The 25,527-nt window shown below is 40.9% G+C and overlaps 1 protein-coding gene across 2 annotated transcripts; it reads right to left on the reverse strand.

Annotated features, from left to right (window-relative positions):
- On the reverse strand, positions 1 to 25,527 carry ICE1 (interactor of little elongation complex ELL subunit 1). 2 transcript variants are annotated; one of them, XM_088525940.1, is made up of 20 exons: positions 25,421 to 25,527; positions 24,979 to 25,037; positions 23,311 to 23,346; positions 22,860 to 22,877; positions 22,067 to 22,178; positions 21,121 to 21,197; positions 20,472 to 20,509; positions 19,561 to 19,643; positions 19,252 to 19,291; positions 19,102 to 19,161; positions 17,272 to 17,361; positions 17,130 to 17,183; positions 14,274 to 14,644; positions 8,898 to 13,652; positions 7,495 to 7,663; positions 5,828 to 5,988; positions 3,625 to 3,815; positions 2,228 to 2,334; positions 1,830 to 1,928; positions 1 to 931 (listed from the first exon to the last, which is right to left on the reverse strand). In XM_088525940.1, the coding sequence occupies exons 1-20, from the start codon at positions 25,490 to 25,492 to the stop codon at positions 750 to 752; spliced, it is 6,774 nt and encodes a 2,257-aa protein (XP_088382066.1). In that variant the 5' UTR covers positions 25,493 to 25,527; the 3' UTR covers positions 1 to 749. The 2 variants fall into 2 exon arrangements, with proteins under 2 accessions (XP_088382066.1, XP_088382071.1); XM_088525945.1 differs by lacking the exons at positions 17,130 to 17,183; positions 17,272 to 17,361; positions 19,102 to 19,161; ... (7 more) ...; positions 24,979 to 25,037; positions 25,421 to 25,527 and having other exon boundaries at positions 14,480 to 14,638.

The following is a 25,527-nucleotide window of genomic DNA, read 5'->3' on the forward strand; positions in this document are numbered from 1 at the left end:
CACGTTTGTATTTTTTATTATGAAAAGTACAAAAATGTTGAGTATAGTGAAGCTATCATTAGAAATTTGAACTTTTTTGAACCAACTTTCTATGTACATGCACAAGATTCCTCAAGTGGAACAATATCAAATGTGAAACACATTATCAGGATATACCATATATACAAATTCAGAGATTTAATACCTCTGTTACTCTATACACGATTGTTATACAAAAAGCCAATTCCTACTTGCCTTAAACAAGTATTTTAAATTAAACTGATGAGACTACCCACATAAAGCAGAGCAGAATCTGGGTAAAGTCCTGCTATCTGAACAGTGACTTTATAAATAAAGTACAAAATAATAGAGCAGGTTTCCAGCCAGGCTCAGTCTTCTATTGTGGCAAATAGCCAGTGCTCTAGATTGAGGGCAGGCAAACAACAAACTTCTGACATCAGATCATAAATCTCTCAGGAGAGGAAAAAGGTCGTCTTGGCTTTCAGATCACTGAGGAGTCATTGGGAAAAGCAAACCACTTTGCTGTTGTAAAACCTCTCACCCCTTGAACACAAAGGGGAAATAAAAACAACTGAGCTTGCAATTAGTAAAACAAACCCCAAAACAAAAAGCCCAAAAGCCAAAAAACCCACACTGCATTACACTCCATTTCCCTCCTGGTCTTTCTTATATTGTTTTTAACTGGTAACCAACCACTGCTTAATAAAATAAGGCACTTGTCCCTTTAGAGCAGCTTCTTTCCGTCGGTTTTAGCTTAAGCCCGTTTTGCACACGGAGGAGATTTCAGCTATGCTGCTTGTGACAGCAGAAGGGATGCTGTTTGGAGCTGTTTTTTCCCAAGCACGGATGGCCTCAACAATTCCCATGGGATTGCTCGCACCCAGGTCGCACAGTGAATACACAGCTGCCAGCTGCACGCCCCAGGGCACATCTGCAAAGAGGCAACACGAATCAGCAAAGACAGCAATGTTTTGGGGATACTCGAGCCTTAAAACAAAAATAATAATAATAATAATAAAAATCCTGTTTCAGCAGTTAGAGAAAAAACAAACACAGTAAGAATCAGGATGCTTACGGCCTGCTAGTTGCAGGTAAAAGCCTTAAATTCCATCGTATCTCAGTTTTGCTAACACTCTCTAGTTTTCTGAACTTAATAGGTTTTGAGTATTTGACAAGGAACAAGAGACTCGAGCACCTAGTGATCTAACTCTGATCTAGGGAGTCCAGCCTTTACAAGAAGGGTCAGCTTTACACAGGAGTCCGAGGCAGAAACCTCAAGATATAAACTACCTACCTGCAGTAACTAGAAACTGGAATGCAGAGAAGCCACGAGAGCAGCTCAGGACCTCCCCAGCATCAGTGAAAGTTTCACTGCAAAATGAGACTGAGCATGTGCTTAACATGCGGGATAACTGAGCAACGTAGGTCTCTGCTGCCCTTACTGGTTGCTTCATCCCACAGTCAGGAATTCAGACCGGCCTGCAGCCCTCCACTGCTAACCACCCTCTTGCCAGCAGCAAGGCAACCGTTCAGGCAACAAACTAGCAATTCCTGCCCACGCCAGGATCACCCTTTCAGGTATCCCAAAACGCTCTTACGTGTGGCAGCACAATGCCAGGCTGGCTGCATCCCAGTTGTATTCCCACGTTTTGGTCAGGGAGCAAGGGCTCCATTAACCAGGGATGTAAACTCAAACCCGTTCTGCACTGACATACACGTGCACAAGCAGGCTGCTTTGGCAGGTGTCCCTCAGGTGGGGTGTTCTGCTCACACTGACAGAACTTCACACACTGCAGGCTTTTCACTGATTTCCCTCAAGCAGACATTACCTTCTTCTTTCGCATGCTGTACAAACAACCCAATCACAGAACTAATATTCCTCACAGCGGAAAGATATCCTTCCTTCAAACCTATCTGGCCCAGTCGACCTAAAAAAAAAAAAAATGTTAATAACAACAGTTCTCAAAACCTAAGTATATGCATAAAAAATTTTGAAGAAAGTGGGGGGGGGAGTGGGAGAGAGACGAGGGAAGACAACCTGCCCTTCCTCTCCAAAAAAAAAAAAAAAAAAAAAAAAAAAAAAAAAGGAAAAAGTAAGGAAAAAAGAAAGAAAAAAGGGCACAAATATTACAAACATTTCAATTCACTTCTCGGGCACCCTGACACTTCCAGAGGTCATACAAATTTCTACAAAGCAGAAATTCAACCAAGAATTCAGACCACTTACCAATTAGCCTAAGTGTTGATGCTATCATAGTATCAGGAATGGACTGAACCACTTCATGACCTTTTCTGTTTTTTATCCATTTATCCATACAAGGCCAAAGCACTTTGCTGTGGAAGACAAATGAATTTGAAAAACTGATACTGACCAAAAGGGTAGTGCACAATTCATGGAATAGTTCTTCTATCTTTTTGCATAATTCCAACTGTATTTGAATTCAACTTCTCGAGAAAAGACTTAACAATCCAAGCCTTCACAAGCTGAATAATGTAAAGGAGCTTTTAAAATGAAACCATCAAAACTGACCTGCCAGAGGAATCATTCCTGTTTAGAATATTATTCCCGAACTAAAAAAAAAAAAATTCATCCCTTTCCCCGCAACATTCCCAACCTTCAGACTTCATGTACATCTATGAAATCATACTACTTCGAGGTTTCATGTCAAGATGCTAGGCAAGCTGCTTCGATCAATGGAAAATAACATTTTGTATATTACAGATGAGATCTGATAGTTGTTTTTAAACCTAAAAGAATTTGAGACACAGTATCTTTTTTTTTTAATCTTAGAGCTAAGTTTATCATCAATACAACTCTGCATAGGTAGTCAAATCTGTATGAGTTTAGTTAAAATTATATACCTTTCACTGAAGCCAGTTTGTATTGAATCTAAAAGTATTCCACAAAAATGTGGAATATCTGTATCGTTAGAAAGCTTGGCTATCATTATTAACATTTATTTCATATTAGGTAATTAGGTTACATATTTTCACAAACACATTATTTTTAGAGATATTACTACCTTAATGTAATCCCTATGTACAAAATTGTGGCTCTCAAATATAGATATAAAAATGAAGTCTTTCAAACTGAGCTAAGTATGGTAGCAACCTACATTATAAGATTCTAAGAAAACATAAGAAATGTAAAACATTAATTATAATAGTACGAATAGGTGTATTAGTTAGTAAATTAGTTGCACTAGGAAACACTAGTTGTAAAGCAACTTCATTAAAAAGGCTTATGGAAGCTGAAAATAGAATAGCACACTAGTGAAAACCACCCATACTGTTATTTTTGAGCACCCAAGCAGCGTAGTTCACAAGTTCCACTTTAGTTTTTCAGTAACTGGAAAAATCATGAACTAAGTTCAGAGAAGACAACCAAGCATTCTGCTTTCTTAACAATTAGTGCAGCTGAAAACCCTTCATGTATAGCCATTTAAAAAATGAAATTGTTAAGCTGGTTTTCATGGGGTTAGTTGACTGGAGCAGTACTGTAAAGGCCTACGTTGCTCAGTGATCATACACACATGCAGGGCAAACATAAAAACAGTCGCCTCTCAGTTATGAAGAAATAGAGGAAAACTTGACATCTGAAGAAGCTGCTGCTTGCCACGATACCTTATGACGTTGTCATGTGTCCAGTCCCACTTCAGGTGGGAGCAGAGGAGATCAACAGCAAATATGAACTGCCACGCAACTTCATTCAGGTCCTCTCCGTAACGCTCGCTCGGCCGGAATTCTGCTTTTGGACACGACTGCATTTCTGCAAGCAGGCTTGAGACCATATCACCAGCATCCGACGGCGAACTCTGGGATTTCAACAGATAGTAATCTTAATGCCAGAAAAATTACCAACCCTGAAACACACACAAATATTCCACTTTGACTGCCTACAGCAATTGCTCTTCTTATTGCAGCTTATCTGACACCATTAATTCAACTTTGGATTTGGCCAAAATGAAACAAACTAAAAAAGCTCATCATACAGGAAAATGACTCACCATGCACCCTCTCTTCTTTCTTTCCCTAATTTGGGCATTTTTGTCTCAATTAAGCTAAAGTATCAGAAGAACCACTTGTCAGTGCAAAAAAAAAAAAAAAAGTGAGACTAGTCCTGCTTAATTTCTGTTTTTTTTTTTTCTTTTAATGATTTCTAAAGCTGAAATTTGTTACAATTAACTGTTCACTAGTGGCTAATTTCCAAATAAAAAAAATATATAAATTAAGTAATAATAAAGCACTTGTAAAACAATCAGGAACTCATGTAATCAGCAAGCCCTGCAGAGGTACGTGTCACTAAAACGGCATGCCCAGGCCAAGAATTAAATCTTAACTCTACACAAATTCCAGTTTAGCGAGCAGAGTAACTTCTCATGATGCATCTCAAAACGCACACGCTGCCAGCGAAGAGCAGCAGCTCCCACACTGCACAGAGCTTCACGTCACAGAGGTGGCACGAGGGTGGAGAATTCGGGTTTCCGGGAGCTCCCGCTGAGCCGCGCTCGCTGCCAGCCCGGGTCTACGAGCTGCGCCCCAGCCAGACGGGGAGCACAAGTCCTTGGCTAAACAAGAACTGCAGCATCGCCCACACCGGATAGAGCAGCAGAGCCGAGTGCTACAGCCCCAAACTGACTCAGCAAAAAAGCACGGGCAAACCCATGCCTCCCAACCCACCCCCAATAAGCCTGCACCAGATCAAAAGGCTCAAGGGTTGTAATTCCCTTGATACTATATGAAAGGCACAGCTGGCTTCAGAGCTAAAAGAAAAATAGTAATGCTTTTCCAGCAAGTACAACGCTTAGAGGCCATGCTGACAGCTACAGTCATGAAGGCTGACAGGGAGCAGCACACTCAAGGGAACGGGAAAGCCATAAACCAAGATGGTTTTTGTTCACTTCACGTTCACAGACATTCAGTACTTCCTCCCAGCACGCCTGGCATTCGTATGGGGTCTTTAAAGCAAGTGGGGCACTGGTTTTCAAGCAAATGCACAAGTCTCACACACTCCCGTTTCCAGAAGCAAAGCATGTCTGGCTTGCCATCTGCACAACATAAGTTTTCTCCAACTGGCACAAGTGACTCTGAATTTTTCCTGCACTTCTCTTTGTAACGTCTCTGTTAGGTAGGAAATGTTAGGCCTGCTTCAAGCTGACAGAAATTTGATGGCTTCCCAAGGTCATACAGCAAGATCTGGGCTCAAAGGCTTAAACCCAAAGCACAGAAGTCCTTAGGTCTGTAACATCCTGCTCATCCTTCCTTTACCACCACTTCAGAAAGCAGTTTTGCACTGACCACTTCAATCCCTTATGAAACTGGGGTCACTGGCATCTTGTGGTAAACAAGGATTAACAACCTCCCTGAGAGAAAGATCGTGGGTAAAACAACTGGGGCTTATCTTGAAAACTACTGATGTGGGCAATTACTGGTTACATGGTGAACTACAGAAGACAGAAAAGCCTAATGCTTATTTAAAAAAAAAAAAAAATGTTCAGCGTATATTAGAGTCCTAGTTTTGTGCAGGGACAGAACACAGATCTATGCCCTGGGTCAAGAACACACCAGTAGAAGTTTAAAAACAATGCTTGCTTCAAGGGTTTAATAGAAAGATTACATTCCTCATGGCTAACAAGGAGAGTGCTGTATTCTAACAGGGTTCAGACACCACAGAAAAAAGCCTGAAGCAGCATTAGCTGTGCAGCTGTACAGACCCTATGGCAGCTTCCCTGGGTATCTTCACACCCTTCATCAGTAGCAGTTGCCTGACTTGGAAAGGGGACCAACACACACAAAAGCTGATACAGGCAGTGAAAGCAGAAGTTACCTGTTCCCAGGGCAGATAAGCGCTCAGGCAGGCCAGCACCTCATCCTTGACACGCTGCCTGATAACTAATTGCAGAGCTTTGTTAATCACACCTTGGAAGGAAAACATGTCAGGCCACACAGTTGTGATAAATAAAATCAATTTCTCCGAGTTGGGAAAGTCTAAGAGAAAAGAAAGAACAAAGCAAGTTTTTAATATTAAAAAAAACAAACAAACAAGCAATTGAACATTCCCTTTGGCTTCCGAGGTTAGTCTCACTTCATCCTTACCCTACTTCAGCTCACCCAGCAGAGTGGTCTTGAAGCACAGGAACTGGATGATTTTAGGAGCAAATTAAAGTCCAAGAGACCACCCAGGAGCCTATGCATTCCGCTCCCATGGAAAAAAATGAAAACTCAGATCACTGGACCAAGCTAGAGCTAGTCCAGAAGAAAAAAAGTCTTGACATGTGTAACACAAACATCAGCTCCTCAATACAGACACTTCATGCTAATATCTCACACACATACATTTATGGAATTTACATATTTAAAACCTTTTTTTTTTTCCCTCCAAAGAACTTCCATGCAATGTATTCATGAAATTTGACCTTGCTCAGCTATTTTCCCAAATCCTGCCAGAAAAAAATATATGTAAGCTAATTTATATGAAGGGCAAATGTCAAAACTCCTACTTCTACAAACAGAAGGTCTGCTGCTGATACAACTGAAGGAACCTTACAGAATGAATTCAGAGCAAGTATCAGTACAATCACATTCAGTGCAAGCCAGAAGTCATGAAAGTCCAGTTCTTTCCTCCTAGGCACCTACTGCTTCTCCTATCCCTCAAAAACCCTGTGTTTCACAGCGCATCAACTGTGGTTTCTATATAGTTTATATATTTGCACTGAAGGAACAAACATATGCTTTGCTCCTCAGTAAAGGGTTGCATGGGCATAACTGCTACAAGGAAGAGCTGCAATGAAAGGTGCATAGAGTACTTTGTGCTACAAAAGGCTGTATCCAGAGCTACAAAATTAGGAAAGGATAAAATACCAGGCCATTCAGGGAAAGCTCATAGATCCTTCTGAACACTGGAAAGGAGATCTTCTAGGCAAACTAATATTAAAATAGAAGCTGAGTGTATAGACAGCAAGGAATTAAGAAGTGCATTGCAATATGCAAGAAAAAAAGATGTAACCACAGCTAAGAATGAGGGGGGGAAAAAAAGAAAAGAAAAAGAACCCATAAGATCAGCAAACTAAATGCCCTTTTCAGTTAAGCACAATTGTTAAAATTTTTTTAGAAGTCACATTAGAACTGGACAGCATACAGAAATACATCAAACCAAGCACCAAACCAAGTGCCTGACCCCTGGTACTGCTTTAAGCCGAGCTTTATTACACTTGCTTTATGAATCAGTGCATGCTTACTTAATAACAATTAGAAAAGACACCAATAAACAGGCAGCGAAGAATTCCCTGAATTCAGGGCACTATTTTAGGAGAGGGGGAAAACAAAACAAACAAAAACAAACACACAAACACACACACACACACACAAAAAAAAAAAAAAAGCAAAGAGCTTCCTAAATCAAAGAGAAAAATGAGCTTTTTACAAAAGTAAAAAGCCCTCCACAAGTAGAATCATTTTGCAACACCACAGCAACATGACCAAGACATACTATACCTTCTTTGAGCAAGCTATAGCAGAACAGGCGGGCTCTTTCCAGGTCTCCCAGCTGCCGACAAATTCCTACATAAATTCTACAGAGAGCCTGAGTGAAATTGTGATTTGAAGTGGTCTTATGAGTCTTGAGTTTACTGAGAACGGTGTTCAGCAGTGACTCTGCTAAATGCTGCAAGGTACAAAAAGAGGTCAAAACTATACCAGAGAATATAGTAAACAAGACTTACCAGTGTATTTGCAAAAATACTGTTTATTAGTATCAAAATGCACCTCATTAAATCAGAAAATTAGTAAAAGAAAAAATTATAACCAAAGCAAGAACTGACTTCCTATAGCAAACTTACCTTAAGCAGATGCAGAATGGGAATGCTATTCTTTAAATGGAGACTGCTAAAGAATATGACTAAAATTTCACTTTCATAAATAAAATTAAAAAATAATAATAAACAAAAGAAGGATGGCAGGCAGAGAAACCCTAATAACCAAACCTAAGCAAACGAAGCCCCCTGACTTGGTTGCTCCTGGGGCTGCCACAGAGGGACAGGCAGCCACTGCATGTGGGGCACGCCAGGTCAGTGAGCAGCAGAGCTACCCAGACCTCTTTAAAGACTGGCTGGGATAAGGTGACTGCCTGCAGGGCTTGCTATGGGATGAGCAGGGGAGCAATAATTTGGGATTATGCAGGACTTACTATAGGATGTTCAAGGCAAAAGCTAAAGGCTTGGGGGAGCCAAGCTGAGAGCAGCATTTTTCTGAGCGCTGAAAACACTGAAATTGAACTGAAAAGAGGCAAAATGCTGTCGTGGGTCAGCTGGTAGATTACCCTGCTGCAGACTTCCAGTCACCTTTGAGAATGATAGGGCTACCAAGGCAAGCATTTTCAACTCTGATGCAAAACAAGTTCTGAGAAACAAAGTAATAAAAGATTTCTTGAATAACATTTGTTTGAATAGCTCTGTGTACCATGATAATTAAGGTGAACATGGAACAAAACGGTATGCCACTATAATATACATATATAAATGCATGTATGTATGATGCAGTTTATATTCTTAATTGAAAAAAAAAAGGATGGATCAAATTTCATACTTTGAAAACTCATTCTACAGTTAACTCCACTAGCTACAAATAAGGATGTAGAGTTAAAAAATGCCTTATGCAAATATCGGGGAAGCAAACCTGTTTACACGTGCAGTTTCGCATCTTGGACCCCACTGAACCATGACTTCATTTCCTATTAAGTTCTATATTTGTTAGAGTTACACAAGTTCAGAATATACTCCATAACCCTTTGAGAATACATTTCAGCACAACAGGCTGCCCCATTGAGGGTTTAACCCCTGCACACTAACACTCCTTTCATCCACACAGGAGTCATTATTCAAAGCCAGAATGCTACATACCTTGTTTGTGACACCAAATTCGTAGACAACTTCTTTCTCTTCATCTGTCATTACTGGAATCTTTGAGATATTGCCTACGTACACGTGACTTCGAATAACAGGTAACAAGTCGAAACAGGATTCAGCAATTTTCTTCAGTGCTACAGTAACTATTTGGCAATCAGCATCAATAACCTTCTTTGCTGATGAAGATGCTTGTGCAGTGGAGCTGGACTCACTGATTTCACAGCTCTTGACATGCAAAGGCCCCTGCTCTTCAGGCATTTTATTTTCAGCCGTTCTGACAGCAGCAGTGTCACTGGGTTCCAGCTTTGGCGATTCGCTGTCCAACCTCAGCCTCTTTGCACTTCTTGGCATTGGCATTAGTGTCCTTTTCCCAGCACGATTCAGCGCGCTGGAAAACAGCTGCTGGTCTTGAGTGTCTTTGGGTTGTTCTTTGCTACTGTCAGCTTTCAAATTGCTGCCAGTTTTAACAAAAGCAGTTGATGTAGATGCAATTGCTTTGAACCCACCTATCTGGGTCACAGGCCCCGGCAAATTGTGGCCATCTGGAAGGGCGCTTCGGTTGAGCTGAATATTGCCTTTCAAAATGTTTAGTGTTCTTGCCCTTGCAGACAGCTCCGGATACATAGTGTCCAGGATTCTCACAGAGTTCTCCTGAGCAACAACTGGAGCAGCACCCTCAGCTGCACACAGAGGGAATCTTCCTGGAACAGGAAGCGCATGCTTTGGAATGGAAGTACAGAATTTCAAAGGAGAAGAGAGAATTCTTCTACCTACTGGCATTTCCGAGGGAGATGGAGGGGAAAACAAAAGGGCGGACTTGACTGTCGGAGTATCTGTCAATGGAGACATGAGAGGAGGAACTGGAGTTTCACGCAGTGGGGATATCAGGTCGTCAAGAGGAGAAAGCAAGGAGCATCGATCAGATGAAGTCATTACTGGGGATGCAGAACACGCAGCTCTTGGAGGAGTAGCAAGCAAAGGCAGCAGCAAAGGTGGCAGAGGAGGACCCATTTCCTGCCTAATTTTATTTATAGTCTCAGATGAACATTTTGTGGGCACAGACGTATCAGCATTTGCAAGAACCGGCTGAGTCGCCTTGGCTTTGAGGGTGTTTTTCCTTCCCTTACCTCGAGCCAGCCTCTTGGACAGCCTGCCATGCGTCACCTGGACGGCTGTCTCAGCTGACGCAGTCAACACTTCAGATGGTTCCTGCACTTTGCTCTTCAATGTATTGTTCTTTTTGAGAGAAACATCCACACAGGAACCTAACTCCAACATACATGGCTTTTCAGGAGTTTCTTTTTCCAACTCGGAAGGCTGGCTGAGTGTCTGAGAGTTGCACACTGCTTCGGATGGGGCTGGGTTTGGAGAAGGTTTGGCAGAGCAGTTTTTCCCATCACTATTCAGAAAGTCTTTCTGAGCACAAGAGGTACAACTACAACGAGAAGGCTGAAAGCCACCTTGCACAGCATTAGTGTTGGTGTCTCTCAAACTGCAGATAGTTGGAGTTTGACTATGATTATATTCTTCAAGCATCGATACCCCTATATCAACACTACGTAATTGACTTTGCTCCACATCCAACTGATGTTTTCCAGAATCACTGCCTTCTAAGAAATTGCTAAGTGCTAATGTTCCTGTATCCGATTCACTGTTTTTTACAGCAAGTCCATATGTTTCTGAGGATGTCATTAATGGTAACCTATCTTTTGGAGGACCTGGCATTGCAAAGCTTTCCCCTGAAGCTCCAGCTTTTATCAGACTTTCCCCCTTGCTATGGACTCCCTCAGCACCATGAGAATCACCCCTACATTCCCAGGCACCCTGGGTATCTTCAGAGGTCTCTAATAAAAGTCCTCTTTCCACAGGAGGTAAGTCTTCAGGACAATCTTCCCCGACCAAACCTGACAACTTGTTTACAGTACTTGAAGAGGAGTTAGCTTCACAGTGTGCATCCCTATCTGTTATAGTATCTGCACTGGGTGTCTCCATCGTATCCGGGGGCCCTGTGGAATGAAGTTCACATACTTGGTGGCAACCAGTGTCAGCGATTGCACCAGTTTCCACAGCCTCCACCACAGTCATCCTGGAAACTCTCAAGTCCTCTCTGAACATTGGAACACAGTCAGACGCTTCCACAAACCTGTCTTTTTGTACAGGACAGACTTTCTCTTCAGATTCACTGCTCTGTTCTAGGATTTCAAAAGCATTTTCAGACTTTTTACTGTCACTTCGCTCAGGTTTCTCAACACTGTCCAATTCTTTACTTTTTCCTCCAGCTGTTTGTTCATCAGTTCTAGACGGATCTGTACCAGCTTCCCACACAGAGGTCCTGCATCCTAATTCTTCACAAAGCTTTTGGAAACAGAAATTATCAGAGGAGTTTGCATCCAGGATACGTGGTTCTGCTGACAGATGAGGTTCTTTATCCACCGGCTGTTCCTTCTCACCTGGAATTTCCACTTCATTTTCAGGCATGTATTCCCTCTCAGGGCAGTCCAGTTCTTTGCATGAACTCTCTTTTTCAGCAGGTAGGATCTCAGAGCTCTCTCCCATGCTTACCAGAGAGCAGTTAAACACATTACATATCACATCCTTTTTATCTCTCCCATTTTCCCATATATGGGCGTCAGTGGTATTTTCTGTGAAATTAGTTTCAAACCTGCCAACTTCCTGAAGACTGAAATTTGGATCAGTAGGCACTGGAGACTCCAAGCCAATTTTCATTTGAATGGGAGGATCCATTTCCTCAGTATTTACGCACACTGTCTCCAAAACCTCTTGAGTAGAGGAAGCCAATCCACCATTAAAATGTTTTTCTGATGTAGCCTGGCACATGATCTCTGAAATCTTCTTCACAATACCGTCTTCACAGTTAAGTGAACTGGGACAGTTCTCAGTCACCACTTCCTTGCTTTGCTTATTTAGTTCCCCTTCTATTCCACTGTATTTAAAACTTTCAGTTACTGAGAGGTGATTTGAACATTTTTCAAACTGTGCCCGAGAAGTCAGTTTGCCTTCTGCTAAGACAGGTTGGATGGAATCCACTTCTTCCATTTTCAACGGCTCACTGCTTTCCCCTCCAAAATCTTTTGGTTTAACTTTGAATTCAGTCTCTTGAGATTCAATCTCTATGTTCTGAGTTTTGGAAAATGCACAGTCTAATGCACCGCACATGTTTTCACCTTGTTTCATTTCACCATTTCCTTCTGTAAAATCAAACACAGGAGAGACGCACTTAGATTCCTCATCTTCTGCGTCAGTAACGCATGCTGTCTTTTGCAAGGCCAGTGTGCTTTTCAAGTCTGACTCCTTTTGCAATAAATTATTGTCTTTTTCTTCCTCGTGTAGTTTAACTTTTAAAGAATCCCCCTCCTTTACATCTGGCAATACCCCTTTTTCTGCTCTATGAAGTAATTCTGATGATTCAGCTATTTCTGGAACATCATCTTTGTTCAAGCTCAAGGCTAGTTCAATAGTCTCAGGCTTGGGAGCATTCACCTCTTGCATCTTGAGCTCTTCATCATCTTTTGGAACAGGTGAGCAGGAAGAAATCCTGTCCACACCTGCATTTCTCCCTTTGTCATCTACATACAGTGAGTTTCTGATTTCTTCAGTAGCCAATACAAGCAAGTGATGTCTGGAAACGTTACAGGTCTCCGCTCTGCGGTCTTCCTCCCCTTGGTATTTTTCTTTAGGCACACATTGTTTCTTCAGTATCTCTTCCCCATCTTGTCTCATTTCAGAGCTCTGCGAGCGAGCAGAGACCTCAGGAGCTCCAGTGTCTCCCTCAGTCTCCACGCTCTCTCCGTGACGCTGCAGCATGAGGTCCTCAGCAGGCTCTGCTTCACAGAATTCAGAATTACTGCAGTCAGACTGCATGTTTTCAGAGAGCCTCGCCTCCTTATTTGTCTCTGCACAGGATCCTTCTACCTGTGCTGCAGCTGTTACTTCCTCTCCAATTACCATTTGTTCTATGTTTTCTTCTGTATCACTTGCCTTATTATTTACTTTGGTTACATCTTTGACTCCATTTTCAACTACTTCATTCTCTGCCAAAACAATAGATTTCTCCTCAGAATTGTCACTTTGAAGCAAAAAGACGCTTTGCTCAGGAGGCAAGGGAATATTTTGGGGAACAGACACAGCCCCAGTAGTTTCTCTCTCTGATGATGAGTTAATGAAAGCAGGAGATGGTTCACCAGCGTTTTCACACTTACCCTCGTAATCAACAGCTCCAATTAAGATTACATTCTCCTCTTTTTGCTCTACCTCATCACATTCTTCCATCCAATTCTGAGGTGGGAAACCGCCTAACATATGAACAGTTGAAAAGGTTCCACATTCAGTGGGCATGTCCTCAATATCTCCTCTCTCTTCTTGAATGGCTTCCAGATTATGTGCTGTTATGTCTGGTAGTTCTATCTTCTCAGTTTTCACATTCTCAGAGTTCTTCTCCAAGAGCTCTTTGCTAGATTCCATGCTCATAATTGAAATAGTCGCCTCACGTTGCTCCGTTGAAGCATCTCCCTCCTCCTTACTTAGCATCTCTGGACCAGCATGAACAGTCTTTTCACTGCTTCTCAGGTTACCCAAAACTCCTGCATCAAGAGCATGCTCTTCACTCAGGCCGAGTACGTTACAATGCCAAGGCTGAGCTCTGCCTTCTTCTAAAACACCCTCCACTGCAGAGACACCGCAATCAACCTCTTCATCGCTGGAATCCGTGACCTCTCCAAACAACACATCCTTCAATTAAAAATACAAAGAAATTAATTTTCTTCAAGCCCCTTATCAAGTCCAAGGCCTGTATTTCTCTCAACAAATACAATGGCAGCCCTGATGCACAGTGACTTAGCAATACAAAGGCTGATGACTGGAAATAAATTCCTCTTCACCATTACTTTTCACAGTAAGTGGGAAGCACATTTGTGAACAGAAACGTTTCACACTTCTTTGCCTACTAACTTGCATTCTAAAATTACAAACAAACCAAAACACTTGAAATAGTTCTCCCTCAAGTTTCATGATTTGAAAGTCTGTTACAAGAGCTAGGCTTACCCCATCACCCCCAAATCAGGATTGTAAGTCTGTAGCACTGGGAAAAGAAGTTATAACAGCAATTGAGACATTATCAACTTTGTTTTAAATATACTTCAGAAACAAGCAGTATACTACAGAGATCAGAAAAAGGTATATATGTATATCTAAACACAGAGACACAAAACCCCATCCAGTGCACAGAAGTAACAGATGCTCAACCACCCTCCCCCAGCAATGAGAGGAAACGAAAAGAGCAGCATCCCAAATTGTTAAGTTTTACAGTACTTGACCAAGTTACTGCCAATTCACGCATATCCTGAAACTCACCTCTGTAGCTAGTGGTGAAAGCTGCACTGGAGAAAGCAGAGCAGGGAGAGGCCTGGCCCAACTTAAAATATCCATCACGTTTCCACATGGGCTTTTTTGCTCCTGTTCAGAAAAGTCTGAACTGCTGTGTGCCCCTTCTGTCTGTACTATAACATCTATAGTTTTGTCCTCACAAAAAGCACTATCATTAGTACAACCTTGCAGACCTTCTGCAGTAGTCCCATTTTCAAGATGGTCATCTCCAAGGGGCTCTGTACCGACTTGAAGCTGCGTGGCAGCTACAGATTTCTGTTTCTCAGCACTGTCTAGCACAGAATGCCAAGGCAGCACTTTGTCAGGTGTCCTCATCTTGGGGCGAGTTCGTACAGTTTCTAGGAAACAAAAATATTGTGAAGAAATTAATATGTTTTCCTCCGCCTTACCACTTTTTCAAGAAGTGGTCCCATAGACCATAACCAGCACTTAAAGTCTCTTTGAGATATATTTTCCCTAGAGACATCAGATGTTATTATTCACAAGTATTTCTTTCTCGATGCAGAAGATATATGACTGCACAAAGAACCGCCCCGTGATGCACCACCAAGACCACTCTTTGCAACTCTTCCAGCCAGGAAGAGCCACACTGGGTCAGACCAGAGGTCCTCACAGCTCGGTGATGTGTCTCCAGCTTTAGCCTAGCACCTGGCACTCACTGAAGCAGGATAAGCATGCAGGGACATTCCCCTCTCACCCTTTGACTCCCAGCTTAGAACAACCTGACACTTCGAGCCAGCAGCTGCGCTTTTACCTTTAAATCAAAACATGCAGGTTGATCACATCCAGCCTTACACACAAGAATACACCTGGTTTTATGATTTCATACGTACAAGCTTTTAAAGTGTTCATTCTTTAAATTTCACTCTTCAGCTTATTTGTACAAGATTCTCTGTGTATTTACGTTTGTTAGGAGAACAGAACTGAAAGAAAGCTTCCTACAAGTGTTTTTTTTCTGTTGCTTCGCTTTTTTAAGCAGAGAAGATGGGTGTTTGAACCACTTGTAGAGGAAAGACATTGAGAAGCTGATAACCCCTCCCAAGCAATGACAACTAAATCTGTTTTATAGAGCTATTACAGTATCAAGAAAGTATGTCCAAATGTTGTGTGGGATTCTGAAATTGAATTATGTGATTTTGGAACAGGAGAAAAAAAAAAAACTTCCAGTAAACCCCCTACCAGCTACCCCCATAGAAACTGACAATTCGTAGAAGTCCAGCGTGCCACATGGAACTAGCACCTACTGTGGAGTACTTGCAATTTTTGTAAGACTTTTTTTTGAGTCTGCTCCTATTTATAGTGCACAGAAGTAACACTGGACAAAGTTTCAGCCACTATCTGAAGAAGTTATCAAACTTGTTTTTTGCATGTCCATGTACCATTATATATTAAAAAACAACACAGCACATAAATATATTTTATCTTCCAAACCAATTTGTTAAACTGGCAGAAATGACACATGGGAACAGGGAAAGCATCCTTCATCACTCCTATTGCTGTGGCAGTTTATCCTCTGCTACAGCTTGCAAAGACACTCCAAAACAGCCCATCTATAAGAAAATAGATTCAAAAATATTTAGTTCAAGACATGAAAATGGCCTCTCAGAGATCTGTTTCCCAGTAACCTTATAATAACGTTCTGTTATGCTGAAGGTTCAGGTAGGAAAACTCATCAAAACTCCATTTCCAAAATTCACGTCAGTCACTTCATGCAGCAGCTCAACTGTTGCACTAGGAATAGGGACTATTCAAACAAAAAAGCCCACCTTTTTTCTCCACAGATAAGAAAGCTCTGAAAAGCTCCTTTAATTACAACAACACCTTAGAAGTTTTAGGATCACACACTACTTTACTGAACTCTTTCACTAGAGTTGACTGCTGATTTGCACCCAAACGTGAAACTGTCACCGTCTTGGACGGGAACTTGAGGCAAACTCCTAACTCATTAACATCGTTAGCATTTTGATCTTATGAATCCTACTCGCCAAGGTAATGGCCCCTTTCATGAGGCAAAGCAACACAATGGCTGTCCTGCACTTAAAGAGAAGAAAGGATGGGGAAGAAAAAAAAAAAAGCAACTGAAAGCATCATCTACCTCTCCAATACCCAGCCATCCCAACAGAAGTAAGGCAGGGACCGACTAAAACAGACTTCCACCTGTGAAACCACTACAAACTCTGTCAGAAGCGAATGGGGAAAAACAGGCAGCTCAGGCCCTAAATCTAACGCTCCACTTGCCGGGGGAAGAGGATGTCACTGGAATATGACACTCCTGAAGTCACCCACACGACAAGAACCAGGACGGCAACCTCTGCAATGTCTGACCCTTGGTAAGGAATCACATTTGGAATCTAAGGGGACAACTGCCTAGCTTAGTTCTGGAGCTGCAGATCTGCCAATCAGAGGCTGACAGATGCAAGGGTGATAACCAGGCTGACAGATCTATCCTTGTATTTTGGCACCTATAAAGTGGACTTCACTATAATTTAATCTGTCACTGGATTCATTGGGGTCTAGACTGGTAGCAGATGTTCAGACTTAACAGGGCAAGGAGAGGGCATAGCTCATCTTCAAAGCTCTCAATAGGGTTCTTCTCTCAGGCAGTATCTGGGCTGACTAAACTACAGAAAACCACAGCAATATAGAAAATAAAAATAATGGGTTAGTACACACACTGGAGAAACAGCTACAGAAATACTCATGCAGCATCACAGTTCTTACTCTTCTTGTGTTACTGTGTTATGCTAACAGTACCCAATCTGATGATATATTCAGTAAGGATAAATTGATGTACTTGCATTAATTACATTCACTGGAACCTACCTTGTGTAACAAGGTGTCTTCTTTTCTCAGGCCGTGCCTTATGCTGACCAGAGGCTGAGGAAAGAAGTTAGCAATATTTATTTTTGATTGGAAAAACTGAATAAGCATCAAGAAAACTCAAACATTTTGCATGCCATCTCACCCAAGATGTAATCATTTTCCTGATTCTCTCTTTTTCCTGTGGCACCGTCAATGCATATCCAGAGTTCTTTCAGTAACAGTTTTATTTTTTCTATAAAAAGAGATATTTTTATAAAGTGAGGAAAGCCTCAATTGCTTAGAGAGCTAAATATTTATAGTTTTGTTCTTATTCTGCAACAAAGAGTGGATAACATTCATGACAGAATTAAGTAGCCCTTTTAGCCTGAGAGGAAGAGATATTAGATGATATAAAGGAAATAGATCTGTACTGGACATATCTACACAGCAAACTGAAGCAAGAGCTTCAGAATGCTTTAGTTTTTCCTTATATAATGACGATGGTAAAAAAAAGTTGCAGCAGCCATCAGCATAACCATCATGCAAAAGTGGATTTGAAGAGAATATTAATATAATTAAGCAGCTTCCATGAGAACTCAGCTGATGCCAAGGTAAACGGAGGAGGGAGTGTTTTATGAAGACAGTATTTATAACACTTGCCTTCTCTACGCCCACAGAGCAGTAATTTATTTCAGTCTTATCAATAATTAACAGGACACAAATGTATCTGAGCTGAGGATCAAGCTACAGCATTAGTAGGTATTGCCTGGATTTCTAACAGCATCGTCGCTGAGGGATGCGACACCCCCTCATTCCTGGAGCAGAATGTGACGGATAGAGACCAAAAACCCAACCACATCACAGGGACCTCAATCCCATAAGGCAGGACTCAAGATCAACAATCATCAGCTCAAACAATTAGCAACTGAGAATTTGCGGCAATTCTGTAAGCCCAGGACAAACCGATGTATCTTATGAGAAGATATATAATAAAAATAAAAAATAACTGCACATAAGAAGACGACAAGCCTGTTTCTGCATGATGGCTATTAAATATTCTCAGATTACAGCTCAGATCTTAATTTTCCCATTTCATCCAAACCAAAAGATTAAAAGACGAAAACAGATTCATTTTTAGTACAATCTAAAGGCAGCAAAAATGTACCAAGACACGCAAGCAGTGACAATGTCTCTTCTTCAGAGAAGATGGATTTGGGGTAACAAAATTCATATATAAATATTGCAAAGCATGAAGTAGAAAAGATTTTATTTTGTCTGAAATCTGCTTTCAAATTTTTTATCTAACTGGAAGAATAATATTCAAAAGCACTTCTAGTACTTTTAAAAGAGTGCAAAAAAGAAAAAAATACACGCAGTGGATTGAATTTTGGCCTCTACCCATCCTCAGTTTAAGTTAAGGAGTTTGTTTGAATATGCAATTGCACTCAGGGAATTTGCAGTGGACATTTCGAGTTGGCAGTAGAAAATTCAGCAGGATGAAGAGGATTTCCACCCTACTCAGACAAAAAGCCTCACAAAAGAATATTAACTGTTGCAAAGTCTATCTTGTGTCCTTTGCTTTCCACGTTTCCTTATGATCTCAGGGAGCGTCAAAGCTGAAGACAATGGCACGGTTTATACTTTCCTCAGTGGTTACATTCCGTTTTATAACTGCAAATCAATTTGCCTTTCACATGCCTGAGGCAGACCACAGGCATCTTAATGACTCAGGCATCCTCCTTACTGAGAGCACTGAGAAAACTGAGAAGAGTCCTTTAATACATTAGTGGCTATGTTCCTTAACCAGGACAACAAATTTGCATCAGCTACATCTGCTCTTAGAGAAATTCTGTCATCATCCTCCAGTTCCACATATGCAACTCTCAGCACTCCAAAAACAGTTTCAAGCAACATATAATAAACTAATTTCCAGGCAACTGACAAATTCATAATGGTTTATATCACAGAGAGGAAGGTTTTCTAGAAATCATACCTTTGTCTATATCTGTTGTAATATCTTCACCAGAACTCTGGGTCTCTGCATGTTTAACAACTGAAAAGAGAGGAGGGGAGGAGAAAAAGAAAAGGTGATCGAACTGGACACTACAGTGCAACCTGAAGATAACCAAAGTGAAACACTTACGCTTTTTGCACTTCTCCTTAACAGCACCATCAAGTTTTCCCTGTTAAAATTAAATAGTGTTAAGCTTTCATGAAAAGAGATTTGTAAAACATCTGTGCTTACTTAAACTGCCTGAGATTTAAATCTACATTTCAAATGGCATGCCTCATTGTTAGCCAATCAAGTATCTTCTAAATTTTAGATTTGTTCACTCAACATCCTCAAAAACATAACTTCACTATTTCAGTATCTGTTTTATTTGCATAATCTCCTTTTTTTTTTTCCCAGAGATACTGAGAGAAACTTCATCCACAAACAGAGCAGTCTTACTTGTGCCTTCTTTAGCTCCTTCTCAAGCCCCTTCTTTTCAGTTTTCAGCTGTCTGAAGTCTTGGGTATGCTTTGTTGCAGCCTCTTCAAGAAAGAGAACCAAAGTTCAAGTTAGAAACTAAACAGAGGGGACTACTAATTTAAATAATAAGGGTCATCAGTTTGCAAATCAAATTACCAGAAAAAAAAAGAGCAAGGAGTGTGAAAAACCAATCTGTTGAAGTTATATTTTTAGCTCAATTAGACTTCATGCTTTATGCATAAATCATCCATGTATGTTCTCTTGCATTGCGTAGCTAGTGTTCTAAGTGACTATAGTACATCTACTACTTTTCTTTCTTATACATCAGAAAGAAGAGCGAGTCACACTGTAGCATATATAGTTCAGTAGCATATACTGTTGCATATAGTACAGTAGAACAAGACTGAAAGGGGCTAAGAAGTAAGAGGGAAGTGGATTGTTTTCCACGTGCCCCAGAGGGGCTTTGAATCAAAGCTCATATTGTTTTATGTAGCTCTCCAGATAATAATAATAAAAAAAACACCACAGCCACCTGCATTAGATAGATGAATTTGAAACCAAAATAAAAACAGAGAACCAAGCCCCAATTGCACAGAGCGCCAAGTGACATGGCCTGGTCTCAGAGCTGGCCCTGCTTGTAGGGGATGATCAGACTAGACGACCTGGTGAGGTCCCTTCCAACCCGATTCACACAATAAGTCTAACACACTCGACTGACATGATTTTGTAGAAGGGCTGAAACAATTCAGACATTTTGCACAGTACATGGTAGTGGCTTGCCTCAGGGTTCTCAAGTAAAACCTAGACAACTTTCTACCTCTCACAATTATCTCTGTAGATAACAAAAGAACCAAGATGGACAACACCGTCAACACAGGATAGAAAATTACCTTCTAGTTTCTTTACTTTTGCTTCCAGTTTCTTTCTCCTGTTCAAAAATATGATATTAATACATCATTGTTATTAGAAAGTTATGTCATACAAAAAAAAAAAAAAAAGAAAAGCCTTCAAAACCTGAGCAGATTCAAATCTCTCTCTCCCTATGCTCAGACACTCAACAACCGTTTGGACAATCAAGCCCACTTGAGTGGGAAGTTGAAGGGAGGGAGGGAAGGGTTTTGTTTCTTCCTTAAGAAAAGTAATAACAGGCAACCAACTTGTCATATTTCCTTGCAGATTATCTGCAGACCAAATCACAGGAGCGCTGCACTTATAAACAGCAAAGAGCAGTAGCAAAAAGCCAAGACTAAGAACAGCTTAAATCAGCACACAAAGAAACCACAGCTTCTTCTCCAATCACATCCTGTTCTTAAAACCCTTCACTGAACACTCTGCAACAGCTGCCTCAAGACAGGATACCAATTAATCCAGCCTTTTCAGAAAGCTTGTGGCAAGACAATTCTCGCATCAACTCTATGCTCTAAAGACCTCACAAGCATAAAAGTTTCAGTAAAATGGAAAGCACAACTAGCAAGGTACAGGAACACATTCGGTAAGGTAAGCCCCAAAAAGGAAAAAGGTAACAAAGTAATCACTCACACTGCATCACTTTTTACTATTTCTTCTTTAATTTTAACATATTCCAGTTGACTCTCTTGATAGATCTTGAGAGAACTCTACAAGGAAAGAAAGCGTAGTTAAAATATGTCCTTACGGAAGATAGGAAAAAGATCGCAAAGAGTTTACCCACTGTAACAGCAACAACTGGAGAGCCAAAAAGATACATCTTCTAGGAAAACAAGTGAGTTGAAACATCAGATTATATTTGTTCTTTAAAGGCACAAGTTTTGACAACAGCAGCAACAATTCTGGAGTCTGTGCCTTTATCAGTTACTTGGATAGGAACCCAAAGATGAAGTCAAGAGCACTATACACAGTATCCTGCTATTCCTAAAGAGGTACCATCAGGACCTCCACTACAAATGCTTGCTGAGGAAAAGCTGTTCGAAAGATTAAAGAACAGTACTAACATATAAGAGAAATTAGGCAGAGTGATAGGACAAATGTTAATTTCCAATCTTATAGGGAGATTAAAAAAAGAAAGAAAGAAAGAAAGAAAGACTGAGAGGTTTGTTCATTTTTATTCTTTTGAATAAGTAATAGTCAGTATCTACTAAATACCTGTATTTGGGGGCATTTTAAGTGTCAAAAACTTTTCAGAAGCAAAACACTACTCTGGACAGATCTTATTTAACCTAATAAGGTTGGAACGGAAACCTAAAGGCATTTGAAAATACAATTTTCCTTACTGCATAAATCACAGAAATATAAAAAAATAAAATCTGATCACAACTCACAGAAACTACAAAGGGCTGAACTTTTCCCCTATATAGGTTTCACTTCCCTTTAATTACGATGACTCAAAACAAGAGCTGCCTGTTCTAAAGAGCTGAAAATAACAACCAGGACCATTAAGATGAGAATTAAACACACACAGTTCCTTCAACAGAAAAAGTGAAAAGTTAGTTAAAACTTCGGAACACACCTTTTTCTCTTCCAGCTCTGCTTTCAAAGAACCCAACTCTTCCTGACACTTTTCCAGAGGCAGGATTTTTTGCAGCATCTGCTCTACTTGGCAACGAAGAGCAGAGATTTCTCTGAAATGGAAAGCGACATTAAAAACAAAACAACACAGCACCATGGGTGTTTTAAAGCCTAAACTCAGTGTTTACAGGGCTTACTAAGGCCTAAACATTAAACAGAGCACCAAGTCAGGTGCAGGCAGGCTGCACGTGTCACACAGTACTGCCTCCCAACATCCAACATCGAGATGCCAGGAATGCATCCACATGAGCAGTGCTGTGAAACAAGAGTCTAACTGCAAGCAGAATACAGTCTGTAATGATGCTATGCTGCCTCTTCCTGTAAAATCAGGTAGAGTGTAAGGAGTCCTGCCACAAACTCTCAAGTCAAAATGCATCAGAAAAACAGGGCTGCCCCAAATACTTCTATATGTGAAGGGCACCAAAAGATGAGCTCTTCAGCTCCACTTGGTCACCTTATATCCTTAAGCAACAAAGTCCAGGAAAAGATATTAGCCCAGCTGTGCCCAAAAAGGTTGCACAGTCTGTCTCTGTGCCCTGCCACATCTCTCTCCTCAACAAAGAATAACTTTGCAAATTATGGCCTAGAATGGTTGAGGAAAAGTATCAGAGCAAAAGTTTAACATAGACCCAGAGCAGCTGCTATTACAGTGACAGGCTCTTAAAACTGCCTAAGACACAGAGAATATAGTACATTTAGGTAAACAGCTTAGTTTTAATTGTATTCTTCCTTACCTTTCAGCAAACTGAAGCTGTAATCTCTTATTAAGGTAGAAACTTACTGTATATTTACTGTATTTTCCTTAGGTGTATTTAAATCCAATCTTTGCTTGCAAAGAAATACAAAATCATCAACTCCCTCCAACAGACAACATATTTTAGAGAAACATTTCAATATGTTTGAAATGAATAAGCAGAGGCACTAAAATAACTAAAATAACACTAGAGCTTCTTCCAATACAAAACAAAATGTGAATCATTCTCAACAACACAGCTTTAAAATAGTCCATATTAATTCATGTTAGGCAGTCAGCTCTTAAGTGCATTAAACTTAATTCCAAAGCCCTGTTTTCTATGAAACCTTTGTAAACTCTATTCATTACTACAGAGAAATATCTTCTCTTAAGTCTAAAGCTCAAGACCTCTTATAGAATTAGTATATCCAAATTTCATATATAAAAGGATATCATTGCATTTCTGTTGATACTCTGTCAGCAAACGACTGCAAGAAAGAAAAAAAAGACATTATTCATAAAAGTCAGATATACAATTCTTCTCGGATGATTTGAACAATTATGCCTTATAACAACTTTCCTTATGCTTTACAGTAGCAGGCATAAGACTACTCTACAATTGTTGATGAAAGTCAATATAAGCATTTTGCTTCAATAAAATTCTCTAGCCTCATAACAGACCTTTTTAAAAACAAACACACATATACAAAAATCTCTATATATGATATATAGATCACACAGATCATATGATCATATATATGATATATAGTCTCATATATAAAATACATATATATATGGCAATTACACAAATTTGTAATGAATTTAACTATTTGCAGCATTTTTACACAAGCTAATAGGTAAAGTACATAGATATCTATCTATACACGCACACACACATACATATCATCACATTACACCCAAGTTTCTGAACTAACAGAATGTTTTACTAGGAAAGAATTCACATTAGCTGAAGAAAAGGATTTAAAAACACACAAGCAAAACAGAAACACACACACACACCCCAGCGTGAGAAAGCTATTAAATACTATTCTCCTAGCGGTCATAAGAAGAATGTAGCATTTATTCTTATGCAGGGTGTATAGCAAGACAGCACAACACCAGGGAAGCTGGCCTCCTTTGCTCAAATTATGAGTTTTAGAGTAACAGAGAGAGAAAGGACGTGGGAGAGAAGGCCCATGACAGTTACTGCAGTGCAGAGAGAGGTGTGTGACTTTCTTTTGCCAGAGCTGACTTGTGCAAAAAGGACAGGGTCTGAGCTACAAGTATCTACTGAAGAGGCAATTCCCGCAGGGCAGGGATAAGAGGGCACAGAGTTTGAAAGCATCAGAAGGAACCCAAGCATGCCAAGAAAGGAGCTTTGAGAAAAAGGGTCTCACCCAGTCAGTGAGGGTTCTTCCATATCCTTCCTGGAAACTGAGCTTCAGGACTGCAATTTAGACTAGCAAAAACCCGACTAACATGTATCTGGGAAAGAGTACATGAGAACCAAACCCTTCCAGCTGGGAGAGGCTGCAGGGACATCTGACCACAGCATGAAGCTACACACACAAACATTTCTCCACACATCCAGATACTGACAGCGACTGAGAAAAGAAAGGGCAAGCTATGACAGGAGAGAAATCAAACTATTCAAAGCATTAAAACACCATCGTTCTGATCACCACTCAGCCTCATCTTCACATGTTCTCATATTTAATGCCAACAGCATTTTTACGTGTTACTGCTGCAATTACATTTTCTTTAAAAGGTTTGTATATGGCTATGGTCAAGTTCTGGTTTTCATACTACATTGTTCGCGAAAAATAAAAACAAGTCTCTTCAAAGAACTTACTCTGCTACATACATAAGCAAGTCACACAGCTACACAAACAGCCCTGTTCTTACTACCCTTACACAAAGGCATTGCAGAGCATGAACAAATCAGCCTGACAGGCTAGATTTAGATATTATTCCTGAAGGAGTTATACAACTTTGAGAAGGATTTTTTTTTGCATTAGTGAACATCTACTTTCCACAGAATCACATTTGCTATATTTCTTTTTTTAAAAAAAAAAGACTTAACAGCAATAAAAAAGTTACACTTGTGCAATTGTACTTACTCTCCATCAATCATTTTTTGCTTCAGCGCAATTAATGCAGCTACATATTCATTTAAATTCTGTAAGGAAAAGTCTCGAGTCGGTAAAGCGGTTCCACCCAGAAACAGCAGCCTTCGCCGTAAACACCCCAGAAACGGCGGCGCACGCTGTAAACACCCGCTGAACCCCAGGGAGCTGCTAGCTGCTCGTGCTCTACACGGCGCAACAAGCTGCCTCTTTCTGCTAACTCGCTCTTTCAGCGAGAGCAAATCTCCGCTAAGAACGCGTTCATAATCACATGCACGTAAGGAGCGCGGGCTCCCGCAGAAAGCCCCTACACCCGGGCTTGCCTGCCAGGGCTGTGCCCGAGCGACGTTGCCCCCTCATGACTCGCTATTTCGAAGCGCCCCCCGCGCCGCCACGCCCGCGCCCCGCCGCCCCCCGCGGCCCCGGCCGCCGCTACCTGCTGCAGGAGGCCGCAGTTGGCGCAGGCCGCGGCGGTCCCCGCGGGCAGCGGCGTCTCCCCCGGCATCATCGTCGCCGCCGCGGCGCCCCGGCCCGGCCGCCCCA

Source organism: Tinamus guttatus, unplaced genomic scaffold, assembly GCF_059628265.1.
Source record: "Tinamus guttatus ecotype Peru unplaced genomic scaffold, ASM5962826v1 Tinamus_guttatus_pri_ptg000025l, whole genome shotgun sequence".
NCBI lineage: Eukaryota > Metazoa > Chordata > Aves > Tinamiformes > Tinamidae > Tinamus > Tinamus guttatus.

What these genes read in the sequence shown, in the direction of transcription:
- ICE1 (XM_088525940.1), bottom strand. Translation starts at nt 25,492, where the DNA reads ATGATGCCGGGGGAGACGCCGCTGCCCGCGGGGACCGCCGCGGCCTGC. An exon ending in CAAAAAATGATTGATGGAGA is followed by an intron (nt 23,347 to 24,978) that starts GTAAGTACAATT and finishes TCTTTCTTGCAG; the next exon opens with TCGTTTGCTGACAGAGTATC. An exon ending in ACAGCATGCGAAAGAAGAAG is followed by an intron (nt 932 to 1,829) that starts GTAATGTCTGCT and finishes GCCTCTTTGCAG; the next exon opens with ATGTGCCCTGGGGCGTGCAG.